Below are 20,051 nucleotides of genomic sequence, written 5' to 3' on the forward strand. Positions count from 1 at the left end.
GCGTAGGAAGCCGCGACCTATGTCGCTCACCATTCAGTGAGTTGCTGCAACCCTTGCTTACCTGGATCAAATTTCTGCCGCGGCGGCTGCATTTCAATGGAGGCGAAATGCAAAAACGTTTGTGTACCGTACATTGGGGGTACGTTAAGGTAGCCCAGATGGACAAAATAATCCGGAGTCCACACTACGGTGAGCCTTGTAATCGCACCGTGGTGTTAACATCCTAATTTAAATGAATATTTAACAACGGCACCATCTGTTCTCCAAACACACACATTATTAAAAAAAAGCCTTCTTTCCTGTACACAACGATACCAATCAAGAAGCGTGGGCAGTGCTGTTTCAATTATATACGAGATAGTGCTATAACATGCTTTTGTTACATGCGGTTCGAGGAAGTGAGCCCCTCTGAACTATTCAAAAAAATTTTCAAGTCGAAATTGGCGGCGTATCCCCCCTTTGTGAATGGTTTGCGACGTTAATGCGATAGGAACTGTATCGCGTGATGGGTACATAATTTCTTCTATGGTGAATATTATGAAATGCGGCACATGGCCCAGTGGAACATATCCACTCACTCGGGTCAGCTCCGAAGACGTTCATTGAAGAGCGCCACCAAGTGATCAAAGTTGATTGAAGAGTCGTATACATACCCGATGGCACATACCTACTGAACCAAATTAGAGGGAAAGCAAAACGGTCATATCTGACCGCAGATACAAAGTTACCAAAAAGTGCGTGAGTATCTTAAGAATACGAATCGAATTAAAACACATTCATAGTATGAAGGGTGAGTAGTATGCTGGAGGAGACCTCAGTCCAGGACCTCACTTGCACCTGTGACGCGCCTTTGTACTTCTTTTCACAACGTTGTCTCGATCCCGCCAAATTCCACCCACGGCGTACAATAGGTGGTTTGAAGAAAAGGACAACACACCAGTTGCTCAGTGGTAAGCGTAGGTTCCGTCACTCAAGTCCCGCGAATTTGAGCCAGCGAAGGGCAGATGATTTCGAGAAGGACACGCTACTGAATCGTTCCATTATGTGTCTCTCGTTGCCGCTTTACCCAAGCCGCATATTCTGATAAGTCGTCTAGTAGACCAAATATCAAAAACAAAAATTAAGCTGTGGGCGGGCATATTTCAGAGACGTAACCAGTGACTTTCATCCTTAAGCAGATTTCCGCACCTTACAAGTATTCATGACATTACTTACTTTTCCTGTCTTTCAGCTTCAGCACTTTACAAGCTCGAGACTCGAGTTCAGCAAACGTTAAGTCCATGTTTTTATAGAGGTATGTCAATCGGATAGCGGAGGTATGAAATTACGTTTAAACTCCCCATACAAAAACTCTTATACAGGCTCTGTCTGCTACAAGACGTTATCATTAGCACTTTCGCTATTCTTCGTTTTGTGTGTGTGTGTGTTCATTGCATTATCACCCCTATCAAGACGTCGCTTGCGCCTGATGCGCATGACCAGAGTGCTAGATGCGCTGACCAGTGCGCAAGCTGTGCACAGTCACGTAGAGTGATGGCTGAAAAAAATGCAACGAAGAGATCGGTGGAGCCGTGGTATTTAGAGGCATTGGTAACAATATATACAGCATAGAAATGGAGGTTTTACATGGGAAAGAAAATCAAAGATTGCTAGGTAAAGTGCTGGCCTGCCACCAATATAAAAGCTGTTTTACATCGACCCGATGAATTTTCTTACCACCCCATTTCGAAGCCGATGGCAAGTGGGATCATCATCAGGAGCAGCTGAATCAGTATCCCATATATATATATATATATATATACATATTGTTTGTCATGAATTCTCCCCGTAACATTGTAAAACAATTGCGTGGAGCTTCTGAGCTCGCGGTCACGAGATGCATCTCGAGTGCGGCGGGTGCACTCACGTGCAAAAAAAAAGCGAAAAAAGGAAAGAAAGGGAAAAGCTCGTGTACCTATGTTTACGTGTACGTTAAAGGAACCCAGGCGATCGAAATTAAACCGATGTCCCACGCTATGGCATGCCTTATAATCATATCATGGCTTTTGCAGTTCGAAACCTAAAGTTGAATTAATTCCATTTAAACCATGTTACGCATTTCATTACAATGAAGGCGTGTTTGATCAGGTTGAGCGCTTGTCTCGGATAGTGTTGTGCATTGTCGAATGCGCGCGTGCGCCAACCATTATCTTCGAGTGCCGGGTGAGCCATATACGTGGTCTTACATAGTTAATAACATCAGCCAAGGTTTAAGAATACACTGAGTCACTATCGAAGGATGGCAGGTGGCTTCTTAGACAGTACTGAAATCGTGGCGCACATGCAAGCATGTCACGTGTTTTTTTTTTTCTCCTCATGTTTTGCGGATATATTTATTAGCACGCTGGAAAGATTATAACCTAACAAGTAGGAAGCTGGAAGCTGCTAAATTAGATATTTACGAGAGCATTCTACAACGTTTCGACTGAAAATCTCGCCCTAAAGTTAATCATCGGCCAGTTGGTTAATTAGAGCTGACTAATAGTACGATGGATTGTGTTAGTTGCGGCACAATAACCAACGATAAGTACTTCTTCGCGTCTTTCTATGCAGCTCCGGCATACTTATAAATGTGGGGCAACGTTAGCTGGGATGTGCTGTACAAATAACAGGCGCTTTTCTTCTTAGATCACGCCTTTGCAATTTGAGTGCTGTTTGAGTGCTGCTTTCTACGCCTGACACGATTGAAAAATTAGGATTCTTGATTAGACTTTCTAACAGCAAGGATTATTTGCCTCATTTTTGGCATATTGCGGTAGGTAGGTCCTTCTCGGCCTTCGCTTTAGTAAATACAAAATATTGTGTCACTGACGGCAGACCAGTGCTCTAATCAGGATATCGTTTAACTCGTTAACACTAGGTGCGTTAGAAGGGAAAAATGTATGTATGGAGATTATGGAAATCGCGTAAGGCGGTAAATGTAGACAAGTGTCGGAAGAGCGCAGAAGAGCTTGCATGTATGACGTTATATTAGCAAAATTAACCCATCGGTTCTCCTTCATCTCTCGTATATATTGTCGCATTTTAGGGAACGTCAAGAACACGGTAGGAAACTATGAATGCGGAAACTGTTATTGGTCGGACGTGTGCCCATAAAAGGAAGTGACACTGAAACCACAACGAAAGCGGCGAACACAGTCGGCGATCGTCAGAAATCTAGTCTGCTGGTCAAGCGCGTCGGTTTTTCTACATGGGTCATCAAAATTTACAAAGTAATCGCTGGTGCTCGCGCGTCTTCCAGAAAGTATTACACAATTCGTGTCGCACATACAATCATAGTACTCAAACTTCGCTGAACACAGATGACGCTTAGAACCGCTGATAACATTTCTGCCGTTGCCGTCGCTGTGAGGTTCCTTATGGGTGAAAGTGTGTGAGGGTGAGCCGGCGAACGCGCTACAATCTCGCGTGCGCTAGCGAGTACGCGGCCCGGATGTGTGCCATAGAGAAAGGAATATAACAAGAGCGGACACTCTGCGAAAAGTGGAAACAGGAAATACGTCACGCTATAGTATTAACGCCGACCGTTTGGTGCAGCGAGCATCGAAAAAAAAAAGAAGAATGTGAAATAAGATTAACAGAAATCGTTTTATTTGTTTCAATTCCTTCCCAGGAAAAGTAAAAATATATGCGTATAACTTAAAATAAACTTTGCGGCTTACTACCGTTGCATAGCGACAGGCGAATCGGCGAATGACGAGCCAGATGCTTGCGTAATTCATCAGACACACCGTCGAAGTGAGAGAGACCGGCTGAGCATCTGACCGCTGGCTTGTTCGGTTACCCGACTGCCTGTTTTTCTATTTTGGGATTTAGCCTGGTTTGTTGGGCTCCCGGCAAATTTTTGCGTTCCTTCTGAACTTCAACATGGCGCCACTGCACTATTGGACTACGGCAAGGTGAGAAATTTTCTTCGACAGTCTGTGACGCATTTCAAGCAATTAGGCTTGTTTGCCGGCACCTAGGCTGGACTTGTTACGCAGTTAACGAAAAACAGCGTGGCTTTCGTGGAGCAGTTAACTTGAATTAACGAATCGCACTGGGAGATATTTGCGATGATTTTTATGAGTCCCAATATTATTTTAACTCATTTCGGTAGTTTTGGGGCACGCTAGTCGCACAGGGTGCTCTGACGCAGTTTCGCGTGTACTGAATTTTACTGCGACAAGTTTTGGCGCTTTCTCTGACCGCCTACATTGTTGTAACTAATTTCATTACTTTTTGGCGTACCTTTCGATCGCAATGGGTGCTCCTGGCGCTGTGACGCAGTAAGCGAAAAGCAGCTCGGCCATGGTGCGAAGTTTCGCGCTTTAATGCACTGACAAGTTCATGGCGCTTTGTCTGACGCCAGACATTGCTGAAAATTATTTTCGATACTTCTTTTTGTTACTTATGAGGCCCGCTCGCCGCGCCTGTCGTGACGCAGCGAAAAGCAGCTCCGCCGTGGTGATGAAGTTAGTTTGACGCGTACTGAATCTTACCGAGACAAGTTTGTGGCAATTTTTATGTCCCCGCAACAATTTAAGCCTTCTTTCGGTACCCGCGCTTGTCGAAAACGCGACGAGCCGTTGTCAAGAGTGATAACACGGGAATGTGTTGCTTGCGCCTGCAGAAGGCACAAGACATCAGCCAAGAAGCTCAAACGCCAGGAACTATGGTAACTCGAAAATTCTGTCTTCTGAACAGCACGCACACATTTCTCTTGAGTGCGAGTAGAAGGAATTCTGTGTGCGTCAAGCATGGTCTGGTTGAAAGCATGTGTTGCGGCCACCTCTGTGTATTCGTAGCGTACTATCGCGTCGGTTGTAGGCCTGATAAGAGGGAAATGCACGGAAATAGAATGTTCTCGTGGTATGTACAGTATTGTTTGGGATGAGTCCGGTATTTTCTACGCCGTGTGTGAAATACGGACTGCTTTTGTTTGTAATGCCGCCCATTCATCACTTTCGCATGCTTCACCTCTACACGCATTATTCTTAAACGTTAAAACCAAACTAACATTTGCTTGTAAGTTATTTTTTTCCGCTGACGTCGTCTGGTGGAGCTTCCTACGGAAACGACTGCTGCTTACCTGGTACCACAACGTTGGATGAAAGCACAAAAAGCCCGCAACGAGCATTGATAAAGAAGAAAATAAACATTTCCTCATTTCCCAAGGCGTCTTGCATCTTTATCAAATTGCACGTGGCACATATTTGATGGAGCCTTGTGAAGACCGTTGGCAATAAATTTTACTTATGATTAATAAAATTTCGCGGGAACACCGCGCGCGGTTGGGCTCTAGAAGCACAAAAAAAAAAGCAGAGCCGGCGTGACGCGTACCAGGTAGTCTTCAAAGTGCGCGCGCACAGAACCGAAACTGGAAGTGTGGTTTAGGTATTAACGCCGACGGCTTGGTGCGCTGCAGTCAATTGGGCCACTGGGCTCTTTAGGAGTGTCTGCTCTTGTATACCTTTGTTTATGTGTGTGGCCTCTCCTGGAGCGCACGAGGCTGGGGGTGAGGCGAGGGAGGAGGGGTGTTCGGCGGCGGCTGCTCGGTGCTTCGGTGTCCTTCTCGCCCGCCGCTCCGTACAGATTGGACAAAAAATTGGAGGACGCTTAAGCTTCGCCTTCAAGAGTGGGACGCGACAGCGTTCCCGTCGACCCGCCAAGGGGTATAAGACAATGCGCTACGGCACAGCGATCACTTACGATGCGCCCCGCATCGGACTTAGCGCCCACCTATCACGCGGTGAGCGTCGAGCAACGCAGCGTTCGTCGTGGCAACGAAACGTGCGCCTGTGCGAACGGAACGAACCAAAGAACTCGGTGTCTCGGAGGGGAAACGATCTACGCCAGCCAAACGTCGTGATCGGCACGGGCAGAGAGATAGATAGTAATCTAAAGAAAGGAACGGCGCTTGATTCTGCAACCGGGAGCACGGCGAAGCGTCGTCAGGGGAGAGGGAGTCGGGACCGCGACGCGCCTGGCAGCAGTCCCAATGCGCGCGCGGCGCGCCTCCTGTCGGGGCAGCGCCGTACATTGAGAGGAGCGGATCTTCTGTGTTTGCCGCAAGATGGCTCTGCGTGGGCGGAAAGCGCAGAAGAATTGCAGCGGAAACGCACTTCGCAACTCGTGTAATTGCGACTTCTGTACGTTACATGTTCATAATTACCGATATACACCGCAGTATAACTTTCCACGGCTCGTTTCGAAGGCAACACCGCATTCACTAGAGGCGCGTTTGTACCGCTTGCAAGCATCGAACTCGTGGCTGAGTGGTAGCGTCTCCGTCTCACACTCCGGAGACCCAGGTTCGATTCCCACCGGGCCAATCTTGGAAGTTGCTTTTTATTTATGAAGCGCCTGCCATGATTTATCGCTCACGGTCAACGCCGCGGACGCCGACGCCGACGACACCGGCTTTTCTGCGACACGAGCTCCTTAACGCTATCGCGTTAAAAGAGCGGTGTCCGCTACGACGTTGCCCACGTGAATCGCGGACGCCGTAGTAGACGCCATTGGCGTAGGCTGTAGGGGCGCGTTGGTGGCACTTGTTTCTCTTGAAAGTGGTCTGCGACGTGGCTAAAGTGCTCGCCCGCGCGGAATTCATCTTCAAAGCGATCTTTGATGCTTGCAGAGTGTGCGTAATGCCGGCAACTTCGTATGCGCTACACTTTCGACGTTTCGTGCGCGTTGAAGCGACATATGCAATTGGCTCGGGGCCACTGCCACGATTCCTAACTCCAGGGTTTTCGCAGACAGTTTCGCTGTCATAGAGCAATGCGTGTTCATGTTTACGTGGGCGCGCGTTACAACGTGCTGGTTAATGTAGTAAAAACACGTTGACGGGCTAGTTGGTTTGAATCCATGACAGGATGTGTGAGCGCCACTTAACAAGGACGTAGCAAGAAGCATACACACAGACAGCGCTGTCTCCGTGTGTCTTTCCACGTACTCGTTGAGTCACGCTTACGCATCATATAATTGTTAATTTAGTTAGTAAGCGAATTTTTAGAAGTTCGTATGGCCGATAAAACTATCCATACTTCATACAGCTATCTACTAATTTGTTATTGCAATCGGTACTTCGCCTTCCCAGCGGAACTGCTAATTTTTATTACGTATTACTGTGAATTCCGAGAGAACAGAGCCGCAATCCAGTTCATACATAACGGTGTTGGAGCCCTCTCCTGCAGCGGCCACAAGCATGAGAAGAGATCGTTGCTCTTTCGAAGCAGTCCTTTCAAATCTCCACATGCTCCAAAGCTCTAGCATAGAGAAACAAATTCAACAAGAGGGGACACTCAGAAAAAACTGGCAACAGGAGGCACGTCACGCCTAGTTTCAACTCAATGCGTTATTTGTCGAGAGCATCGAAAAAAAAGAATGTGAAATGAGCTTAGACATTTTATTTCTTTTATTCTTTCCCGCTAAAACTAAGAAGCTTCGCTTATATATGAACTTATACTTCGCGACTTATTTTTCTTGTTTCACCTAGCGAGAAGCTAGCGCCACCACAGTGGCACGCCAGACGCGCCATATGCATGCGTCATTCGCCAGTCATGGCACCGAAGCGAGCGAGGTCGGTTGCGCATGTGAAGCTCGCCTGCTCGGCTACCCGTCTCTTTTGGATGTAGCCCGTTTTTTGGGCTCCCGGCGTTCTCCTGTGTTCCGTCAGCATTTCTACACGGAACTGCTGCACCACTAGACGACGTCAAGGTGAAGAATTTCGTTTGACAGTTTGCGACGCACATCAAGCACATTGAGGCTTACTTCACAAAACTGAACCTCTATATTGACGTAGTTAAAGACAGCTCCGCTGTCGAGGCCTAGCTAATTTGAGTTAATTACTTGTACTGGGAGATGTCTGCGACGCTTTCTATGAGCACAAGCATTATTATTACTTATTTCGGTAGTTGTTGGGCACGGTTGCAGCACCTAGCTTTGTGACGAAAAGCATCTAGGCCGTGTAATGCAGTCTCGCATGTACTGAATTGTACCGAGACAAGTTTTGGCGCTTTCTTTGATCCCAGACATTATTGTAACTAATTTCGCTACTTTTTGGGTAGTTTTCAAGCTATGTGGCCGCGCTCAGCGTAGTGGCGCAGTTAGCGAACAACAGCTCGGCTGTGTGCCGCCATTAGTTTCGCGTGTACTGAATCTTACTGGGAGTAGTTCGTGAGGCATTCTTCGACCCCAAAAATAATTGTATTTCGTAACTTTTTGGGATACCTTTGAGTCATGCACGCCGAGGCTGGGGTTGTGAAGCTGTTATCAAAAAACACAAGCCAGCCGTGGTGAGTTAGTTTGGCGTGTAGGGAATTTTAGGGGGACAAGTTTGTGACATTTTTTATGGCCCTGCAACAACATATACCTTATTTCGGTACTCACGCTTGTCGAAAACGTGACGAGTGATTGCCGAGAGTGATAACGCTGGAGTGTGTTGCTTGCGCCGGCATCACGCGTAAAAGGTAGCACCTAGGAGCTCAAGAGCTTGATATTTCTCTCTTCTGAGCGACTGAAAACAGGCTTTGCACGCACGAATCTGTCTTGAGCGCGATAAGAAGGCATTCTGCGAGCGTGTAACATGGTCTGGCTGAGAGCCTGTGTCGTAGCCAGGTCTGTGTACTTGGCGTACCGTCGCGTCGACTGACGCGAAGTTGTTTTGGAAACGCGCAGTCACCCGTGTATTTGCGCTCTTAAGTTGCAGGAAATAGTGCCCGTGAAGTGAGGGATGCTTGAAAATAGGATGTTTTGTTCACATTTTATGGCATTGTTTGGGAGGAGTCCAATTCCTACGAAATGTATGTAACAATGAATTTGTCTGTAATGCCACTCATTCACCACTTACGCACGTTTTGCCTCTACACGCAGTATTCCTATTTGGTCAATATACCAGAATGATACATGCATAATTTACTTTTCTTTTTTTTTAGCTAATGGCATCCGGTGGAGCTTCGTACGGCAACGACTGCTGCTTACCTGGTGCAACAACTTTGGATGAATACACATGAAGCCCGGAACGAGCATTTATATAGAGCAAAAGAAACATTTGATCAATTCAGAAGACGTCTTGCGTTTTTGTTATGACATTGCACCTTACACAGATTCGGTGGAGGCTTGTAAAGATCGTTCGCAATCATTTTTACTGAATAATAGTGCACCCATAGGCACACCTGTAGGGAGAAATTTCAGTCTATCTCAGCGATACTTTCACCTGTTACATCTGGTGAGATTGTGCAACTACTACGTAAAGAGAAAAAAACAACGTCTCTGCTGGGTATGACAATGTAAAACTAATACCACTGAAATATATTGCCAATGTAATTGCACGTGTCATGGTTCGCATTATTAACAGAATGTTTGAAAGCGGTATCTTTCCAGATCTTCTAAAGGTAGCCCGAGTATGGCCAATATACAAAAGAGGTGATAAACACTTAATGACAAACTACCAGCCGATATCTCTTTTGCCTGTTCTATCGAAGGTATTCACGATTGCCCTGAATGTTAGATTACGAAACTTTTTAAGTAAGTATAACGTAATCAGTGACGCGTGCAATCCGGTTTCCAAAAAATAAATCTATTGGAGCAGCTCTCCTTAATATCAGACGTAAAATAATAACAAATATTGAAAATACAATGTACAAATTCGGTTTATTTATAGACTTCAGGAAAAGCTTCGATTCAGTATGCCACAATTTGTAATTACCAAATTCGAACAGTATGATGTAAGAGGTACCGTCCCGGAACTCTTACTACAATACTTCACAAACCGTTATCAACATGTCAGCCAAAATAACGATGTTTCATCGTACGCGGAAATCATAACGGGTGTTCCTCAAGGATCAATACTGGGACCTCTATATAATTTAACTTATCGACCTTTGCGACATCCCCGAGTCTCCCCATTTAGTTATGTATGCAGACGATACTAACATATAGCGCCATATATACTTAGACATATAACATATATAACATAAACCTGCTATTATCAGTGCTTGAACTCAAAGTCAATTAGCTGATGCAACTCTCTTGCTGGATACAACAGAATAAGTTCGAAATGAATTCTTCTAAAACAAAATATATGACGCTTGCCCCTGCTAATCAATCTCGTAATTGCAATATAGGTATTCATTTCGAAGATAGGACGATATAACCGGTAAAATGTCAGAAAATCCTCGAAGTGCGCTTCCAGGAAGATTTGGTCTGGATTGCTAAGGAAAATTGCTAAGGAATTAAGTAGAACTGTCGGTTGCTTATATAAACCGAGCACCCTGTTTCGTCCGTGGTTCCAACGCTCCTTGTAATACGATTTTTTATTCTCGATTAACCAATTGCACAATAATTTGGAGATTAATACCCAAATCAACTATAATAAATATACATTACTGGAAAAAAAGTCTTTCGTGCAATCGAGGGACATCGTGGTCCTGTACAACACTTTAAGATCAAGCCATGTTCTGTAAACATTCTGTTAAAGGCAAACCAGGTCTATTACTGCAAGGAAATGCAAGATATTAAACCACACAAGGCACCGTATATGCGGAATGTACCCATGAATCTAGGTTACAGTTTACGGCAACATAATGTGAGAACACCTGAAATAAGAACAAATTATTCAAAACAACTAGTCAATTACCAGGCACCTACACTGCTAAATCGCCTAAATTTTGATAATGAAAGTAAGGAAGGTTCGAATAAATCATAGCCAATGAACTCATTGCAAGCAATGTTGAGTTTGATTAGTACCGTAGTATAAATTGTCAATATTTTCTTTCATTCCTTTTCGTGTTATTCTTGAACTTTGAAACGAAATGTACCTTAAGTGCACTTCTTGCAGACATGTTATTTTCTTTTTATTTTATTTTTTTACAGAAATAATATTTTGTATCCCGACACTCCAGTTGATTTCGGTATGTGTATGTGATTTGTATGCTGCATACGGCCAGCATACAGCATACAGCATTTAGGAGGAGATGTCTTTGTCAGGCCGCACGGCCTTTACCTTGAGCTACATTCCTGTTGTAAACAGGATAAATAAGTCCGTCCGTCCGTCCGTCCGTCCGTCCGTCCGTCCGTCCGTCCGTCCGTCCGTCCGTCCGTCCGTCCGTCCGTCCGTCCGTCCGTCCGTCCGTCCGTCCGTCCGTCCGTCCGTCCGTCCGTCCGTCCGTCCGTCCGTCCGTCCGTCCGTCCGTCCGTCCGTCCGTCCGTCCGTCCGTCCGTCCGTCCGTCCGTCCGTCCGTCCGTCCGTCCGTCCGTCCGTCCGTCCGTCCGTCCGTCCGTCCGTCCGTCCGTCCGTCCGTCCGTCCGTCCGTCCGTCCGTCCGTCCGTCCGTCCGTCCGTCCGTCCGTCCGTCCGTCCGTCCGTCCGTCCGTCCGTCCGTCCGTCCGTCCGTCCGTCCGTCCGTCCGTCCGTCCGTCCGTCCGTCCGTCCGTCCGTCCGTCCGTCCGTCCGTCCGTCCGTCCGTCCGTCCGTCCGTCCGTCCGTCCGTCCGTCCGTCCGTCCGTCCGTCCGTCCGTCCGTCCGTCCGTCCGTCCGTCCGTCCGTCCGTCCGTCCGTCCGTCCGTCCGTCCGTCCGTCCGTCCGTCCGTCCGTCCGTCCGTCCGTCCGTCCGTCCGTCCGTCCGTCCGTCCGTCCGTCCATCCATCCATCCATCCATCCATCCATCCATCCATCCATCCATCCATCCATCCATCCATCCATCCATCCATCCATCCATCCATCCATCCATCCATCCATCCATCCATCCATCCATCCATCCATCCATCCATCCATCCATCCATCCATCCATCCATCCATCCATCCATCCATCCATCCATCCATCCATCCATCCATCCATCCATCCATCCATCCATCCATCCATCCATCCATCCATCCATCCATCCATCCATCCATCCATCCATCCATCCATCCATCCATCCATCCATCCATCCATCCATCCATCCATCCATCCATCCATCCATCCATCCATCCATCCATCCATCCATCCATCCATCCATCCATCCATCCATCCATCCATCCATCCATCCATCCATCCATCCATCCATCCATCCATCCATCCATCCATCCATCCATCCATCCATCCATCCATCCATCCATCCATCCATCCATCCATCCATCCATCCATCCATCCATCCATCCATCCATCCATCCATCCATCCATCCATCCATCCATCCATCCATCCATCCATCCATCCATCCATCCATCCATCCATCCATCCATCCATCCATCCATCCATCCATCCATCCATCCATCCATCCATCCATCCATCCATCCATCCATCCATCCATCCATCCATCCATCCATCCATCCATCCATCCATCCATCCATCCATCCATCCATCCATCCATCCATCCATCCATCCATCCATCCATCCATCCATCCATCCATCCATCCATCCATCCATCCATCCATCCATCCATCCATCCATCCATCCATCCATCCATCCATCCATCCATCCATCCATCCATCCATCCATCCATCCATCCATCCATCCATCCATCCATCCATCCATCCATCCATCCATCCATCCATCCATCCATCCATCCATCCATCCATCCATCCATCCATCCATCCATCCATCCATCCATCCATCCATCCATCCATCCATCCATCCATCCATCCATCCATCCATCCATCCATCCATCCATCCATCCATCCATCCATCCATCCATCCATCCATCCATCCATCCATCCATCCATCCATCCATCCATCCATCCATCCATCCATCCATCCATCCATCCATCCATCCATCCATCCATCCATCCATCCATCCATCCATCCATCCATCCATCCATCCATCCATCCATCCATCCATCCATCCATCCATCCATCCATCCATCCATCCATCCATCCATCCATCCATCCATCCATCCATCCATCCATCCATCCATCCATCCATCCATCCATCCATCCATCCATCCATCCATCCATCCATCCATCCATCCATCCATCCATCCATCCATCCATCCATCCATCCATCCATCCATCCATCCATCCATCCATCCATCCATCCATCCATCCATCCATCCATCCATCCATCCATCCATCCATCCATCCATCCATCCATCCATCCATCCATCCATCCATCCATCCATCCATCCATCCATCCATCCATCCATCCATCCATCCATCCATCCATCCATCCATCCATCCATCCATCCATCCATCCATCCATCCATCCATCCATCCATCCATCCATCCATCCATCCATCCATCCATCCATCCATCCATCCATCCATCCATCCATCCATCCATCCATCCATCCATCCATCCATCCATCCATCCATCCATCCATCCATCCATCCATCCATCCATCCATCCATCCATCCATCCATCCATCCATCCATCCATCCATCCATCCATCCATCCATCCATCCATCCATCCATCCATCCATCCATCCATCCATCCATCCATCCATCCATCCATCCATCCATCCATCCATCCATCCATCCATCCATCCATCCATCCATCCATCCATCCATCCATCCATCCATCCATCCATCCATCCATCCATCCATCCATCCATCCATCCATCCATCCATCCATCCATCCATCCATCCATCCATCCATCCATCCATCCATCCATCCATCCATCCATCCATCCATCCATCCATCCATCCATCCATCCATCCATCCATCCATCCATCCATCCATCCATCCATCCATCCATCCATCCATCCATCCATCCATCCATCCATCCATCCATCCATCCATCCATCCATCCATCCATCCATCCATCCATCCATCCATCCATCCATCCATCCATCCATCCATCCATCCATCCATCCATCCATCCATCCATCCATCCATCCATCCATCCATCCATCCATCCATCCATCCATCCATCCATCCATCCATCCATCCATCCATCCATCCATCCATCCATCCATCCATCCATCCATCCATCCATCCATCCATCCATCCATCCATCCATCCATCCATCCATCCATCCATCCATCCATCCATCCATCCATCCATCCATCCATCCATCCATCCATCCATCCATCCATCCATCCATCCATCCATCCATCCATCCATCCATCCATCCATCCATCCATCCATCCATCCATCCATCCATCCATCCATCCATCCATCCATCCATCCATCCATCCATCCATCCATCCATCCATCCATCCATCCATCCATCCATCCATCCATCCATCCATCCATCCATCCATCCATCCATCCATCCATCCATGGCCGACCACGAAGATTGTGCAATACCAGGCCGACCCACGGGGGAGGTTAAACAGGCTTCAAGCACTCCGTTAACATGCAACAATAAGTTAATATTTTGTGTACACGCAGAACACCTATCAAATACTAAGCTAATAACAACAGATACTACACTTTGAACCACGTCGGCCATGTCTACGTTCGCACCACCTTCTCTTTGTTGGCGTTCTAAGAGCTTGCGCGTCTGCTTTCCTTTCCTTCCGCTCTCCTGTTGTGGCAGTCCCGTCGAAACCACACGCGTGTCCAGTTTCGCCTGGCTTCTCGGGGTTGCAGCCCCATCGTCCACGCGAGTGTCTATAAAACCAAGGGCAATAAGTTCGTACATTTGTTCAAAATTATGGGTCGCCTCTGTATCGTGTGCTAAGAAGCTGTGGTGGTCATCCACTTTAACCGAGCGAAAAGGCTAATGAATTTTCAGGTGACGTGGCACCTGATGCACATATGGAATCAATGCAGTGAATAAATGACAAAAACTTTCCAAATGCTTCTCGTTTTGTTTGTTTTCTTTTAGCATCTTCAATTCACACAATAATCTGTGCCCGACACCCTGTATGTGCTGTTGCCAAAGGGTAAAATACCGAAGTCTTGTTTATTTTTCGTATAAAACGCTTAGTTCCTGCACATTTCTTTACTAATAGTATAGTAGGTGCAATGAACCAGTAATATATTTTTGATGTTATTTTCCGAATGTATCGCTAAAGAGGGTTACCTTCCACCATAATACACCATCTATGCCTACGTATACTAGTGGTCGCCTAGCGTAAGGCTTCGGCGTTGTGATTTTTCACATACTGGCTTGCAATGCGATGCCACGAATGCGTATGGGGTGGGTCGGCGTCTCGAAAAAACTTCGAGCACGCGTCTTAAGCTTCCGACAGGCGAGCTGGTGTTCTAATTCGTGGGCCCACCTGCGTCATTTGCCACCCACCTCTCCTGTTCATCACAGTGTTCGCTTCGCGCGTCAAGCTTCTCAGGCTTCTTCTCCGAGCGCTCAGGCAGTTTTTTGTTGCGTAAGATGAAGATGTTGTAAATGAAAACACCGGTGGCCATAAAATAGGAAAATAATTTAGTTTTATTTGAGCCAATAGAATCTTCCAAGAACACTGCAGAAGCGATATGTACACATAGTTTTGTCCGTGAAAACAACTGTAGTACTTTCGGGTACACCAGGGATTTCTGAAAGAGAAATAGATAAACATGCTATAAAGCCATGGAAATGTCCATCGTTCATCGTGCATGAAAACCTAATTGAAAAGAATGCACTTTGATAACATAAAGTACAACTCAGCTAACATGCCTGAAGAAAGAGAGATCCGCACTTAGTACCGTGTGAAATTTGAGCCTAGAAAATTCAGACTTACCTTCTAACCTTCTAGAATAAACTAATTCCAAATGTCGTGTTTTATATTTTTCCCGTACCGCTGCATCTAGGCTTTTAAGATATATGTTTGAAATTAATAACAAAGATTATCAATTTTTCTGCTGTACGCTATAGTATGGAACGGAAGAAGTTTAAGAAATACGAACGTGAGTGGGTATAAAAATTATTCGGCCGGTTGAGAGAGATCACAGAACTCACACTTCTTCCTGCGGAGGAGGGTGGTGTAGTCGAAGGGAGAGCCAAGACCGTAGCCGTAGTTCAGGCCATAGCCGAGGAGACCATGGCCGTAGCCGTAGTGGCCAACGCCGTATCCGAGGGTGCCGACGCCATAGCCGTAGACTGGAGCGGCGTGGTAAGTACCAAGAACAGGGGCAGCGTGGGCAACGGTGGCGACAGCTGGGGCGTGGTGGACGGTGGTGGTGGCAACAGCTGGGGCAGCGTGGACAGTAGCGACGGCTGGAGCAGCGGCGTAGGTGGCGACGGGGGCGGCCACAGCGGTGGCGACTGGGGCGTGGGCCACAGTAGTGACAGCGGGGGCAGCGGCGTAGGTGGCGACTGGAGCAGCGTGGGCAACGGTGGCGACACGGGTCACGGCTGGAGCAACAGCGTAAGAGGCCACGGCTGGGGCAGCAACAGCGGTGGCGACTGGGGCGTGGGCCACAGTTGCGAAAGCTGGTGTAGCTGCGTAAGTAGTGGCAACCCTGGTCACAGCTGGAGCAGCTGCAACGACTGGAGCAGCGGCATAGGAGGTGACGGCTGGGGCAACAACAGCGGTGGCGACTGGGGCGTGGGCCACAGTGGCGACAGCTGGCGCAGCGGCGTAAGTGGTGGCAACCCTGGTGACAGCTGGAGCAGCTGCAACAACTGGAGCAGCGGCATAGGTGGCAACTGGAGCAGCGTGGGCAACGGTGGTGACGGCTGGGGCAGCAGGCAGGCCGACGCCGTATCCGGTAGTGCCGACGAAGCCAGCGAAGGCGCTGGTGGCCAGGGCGAGGACGATGCAGGCGCGAATCTACGTTTAGATAAAGGAGTATAGAGTGAGGTTCCATATAAAATCACTTTGGACGTCTGCTCAGAAAACTTGTGATGTATAGAAATAGGCTTAATTTTCCCTTTGACTGACGGTGAGCACGACATGAACAAAACCCTTTACCATAAACTGCCGGCTTTCCCAAAATTTCAGTATAATGAGCTTTTGTTTATTAATGGCATGGGCCAAGGTACTGCAGACGTATTGTTCCCAAAGTGATATAATTAGACAATACAAACATTTCATTTTGGAATACAAGCACGCCGCTTTAAAGGGCTGCTTGGTATTTGTTTTGAGCGTTAGTTTTCACTTCTCCCTATGAAATCGACAGCCTGTGCGTCTTCTGCAGGTGCATTTAATGCTTGAAAATAACCCACCTAAATATACGGAAGTGGAAAGCGCCTATGTAAACCTGTTTAGTCCTTCTGTCGTCTTAAAGTGCTATACAATTGGAATTTTGTGCTTTATACTCTGGTGCAATACACGCTATAATATTTACTGCTAAACCAAGCGCCATTTAGTATAGTAGATGCTCATTGTATATCACTGACAATCAATAGATTTGCGAGAAGCTTACCATTTTGACTTCAGAGCTGCTGCTAGGCCAACTGCTGACTGTTGTAAGTCTCGGAGTTCCTTATATAGGCGGTCTGCCGTGCCTTAATATCATGCGCAGCGAGAAACACAAAAGCTGCTGCAGAAGAAGCACTGGTCCCCTCGCCAGTTTGCGGTGTACCGGACTTTCGAACCGGAGCCAAGGTGATACGTGTGCCGGAATATAATGAAACTCCACCCTGAACTAATCAGCAAGCTATGGAACAAAAGATAAACGATTTGAGTGTCAAAGTTCAACTCGCTGAGGAAACCGCATCACGCGTCACATCACTGCATGCCACGATAGAAAGGATTTCAAGTCGTGTTGACTCGTCCACTTCTGCACTTGCCTCAATGCGTGATAGCCAAGACGACCTAGAAAATAGGTCTCGACGAAATAACTTGATTTTTTTCGGCCTTCCCGACACCGCGAAGGAAACATGGGCTGAATCAGAAGAAAAGATTACGTCCTTCTGTGCAGAGAAATTAAATGTGTCACTTGAACTACAATCTATGGAGAGAGCACATAGAATAGGGCGGTACTCTGAGCACAAGAAAAGACCATTAATAGTAAAATTCATATCATTTAAAGAAAGACAACGCGTCCTTGAGGCCGCCTCAAGACTAAAGGGAACAGGATTTGGCATTAGTGAAGACTACTCTAAGAAGGTTTGCTTTGAGCGCAAGAAGTTGCTTCAGTTTGCTAAATCACGTGGCAGTGATTTCAAGCTTATCTTCAATAAGCTCAAAATAGGTAAAAAGACATACAAGTACAATGCTGATTCCGATAACGTAATCGAGTTACACGGATAGCCATCACAGTTCGCTACATCTCAGAAGACGGCTCACAACCTGAATTTCATTGTCGTGAATTGTCGAAGTCTAAAAAACAAAAAAAACATGAGTTTGAATCTCTTTTGGAATCGACAAAACCACATGTAGTCATTGGCACAGAGTCATGGCTAGATAGTTCAGTCTACAACAGCGAACTATTTCCGTCAGACTACACTGTTTACAGAAAAGACCGCAACTGCCACGGTGGTGGCGTTTTTGTTTTGATCCACAGCAGTCTCAGCAGCACTCCCATCAACATAGAAAGCTGCCTTTGCGAAACGGTCTGGTGTAGGGTGATGCTCGCAAACGGCCACTCTGTAGCAATCGGATCGTTCTACAGGCCCCCAAACTGCAGGTCACCGAAGCCTTTGTTTCAAATTAATGACATCATGCTCTCGTTAAACACGACATATATTATTCTTGGTGGCGACTTTAACTTTCCCCATATTAAATGGGAAAACTTTCAACCGCAAAACAATTCCTCGTCTCTTATTTCCACAGCATTTTGCGAGCTGATAAAAGCCAACTCTCTGTTCCAGTTTGTTGAGCGCTCAACAAGGTTAGGATCAGCTAATGAAAGCATAATTGATCTGTTCCTCTGTAACGATCGAGATCTTGTGTCCAGCGTCACCGTAATTCCCGGTATAAGCGACCACGAAGTCGTTACTGCAAAACTAACGTGTACTGCTATGCGACGAAAAAGCCCACCGCCACGGAAGGTGTTCTTTTATAATAAAGCAGATTACTCATCACTATCTCTGGAACTTGACGGCTTTCTACCTGAATTTCGTCGACACACCTCAAACATCGACGTCAATTCTGCCTGGTGTTTGTTTAAAGCTAAGCTATTGTCATTAGTTCAAGTTTACGTCCCATCACGCATTGTATCGTCCCGACGGCAATCTGATAAGCCATGGATGAACCGCAACCTTCGATCAATTATTAACCGGAGGCACCGATTATATCGCAAATATTGCACATGCCCGGATTCCGACACGTATCTTAAGATGAAAGACCTAAGCAAGACTATCAACAAAGAGATGAGGAAGGCTGAGGCTACATACCTGCGCACATTAGGTGATAAAATAAAATCTAATCCGAAAGATCTCTGGAAGTATGTCAAAAGTAAAGGGAACAACAAAGTAACTGTGCCTGATACTATAGATGACGTAAATTACGGTGATGACGTAACCAGCAAATCTGAGCACTTCAATCACTACTTCCAATCAATATTTTCCGGCACTGCTGCTATTGTGAAAGACTTACCAATTCCTACCGACTTCGAACAAATGGAAAACATAGAAATAACAGAACAGGGAGTTGCTTCACTGCTCAAGAACGTTAAAGTTAGCTCCGCATCTGGTCCTGACCACATTCCAAACTATGTCTTAAAGAACTGTGCTGCATCTGTCGCCCCATTTTTAGTAATTCTTTTTCAGGCATCTATCGAAGAGGGGTCCCTGCCTAAAGATTGGAAAAGTGGTAACGTAGTACCTGTATTCAAAGGCGGTGACAAGACAAAGACAAAAAATTACAGACCTATTTCACTAATTAGCGTCTCATGTAAGCTACTAGAGCATATAATTTATACCAACTTAATGAGTCACTTACAGAGCAACGGATTCTTTTGCCCCACGCAACATGGCTTTCGCCGGGGATTCTCATGTGACACTCAGCTAATCGAGTTCACCCATGATATCGCATCATCAATAAATAACGGACACCAGGTCGACTGCGTATTTCTGGATTTTCAGAAAGCTTTTGATTCTGTTGCACATAACCTTCTACTCACAAAATTGTCTGCCATCAAAATTCCAGCATCACTGATGAAATGGCTTGAGGCGTATCTTACTGGTAGAAAGCAGCTTGTTGTGCTTGAAGGACTGACCTCATCAGAGACTGAAGTCTTATCGGGCGTTCCACAGGGGTCCGTCTTGGGCCCACTGTTAT

General features: G+C 46.9%; 1 protein-coding gene and 1 pseudogene across 1 annotated transcript; both read right to left on the reverse strand.

The window, feature by feature from the left end:
• Positions 1–14,216: 14,216 nt before the first annotated feature.
• Positions 14,217–14,395, reverse strand: LOC135911005 (U2 spliceosomal RNA; annotated as a pseudogene).
• A 921-nt stretch (positions 14,396–15,316) lies between these two features.
• LOC139054040 (cuticle protein 16.5-like) lies at positions 15,317–17,896 on the reverse strand. The gene is made up of 3 exons (XM_070530585.1): positions 17,251–17,896; positions 15,842–16,655; positions 15,317–15,438 (listed from the first exon to the last, which is right to left on the reverse strand). Coding segments are annotated over exons 1-3 (819 nt in total). The 5' UTR covers positions 17,254–17,896; the 3' UTR covers positions 15,317–15,436.
• Between the last annotated feature and the right edge of the window lie 2,155 nt (positions 17,897–20,051).

This window comes from Dermacentor albipictus, unplaced genomic scaffold, assembly GCF_038994185.2.
Source record: "Dermacentor albipictus isolate Rhodes 1998 colony unplaced genomic scaffold, USDA_Dalb.pri_finalv2 scaffold_537, whole genome shotgun sequence".
Taxonomy (NCBI): Eukaryota; Metazoa; Arthropoda; class Arachnida; order Ixodida; family Ixodidae; genus Dermacentor; species Dermacentor albipictus.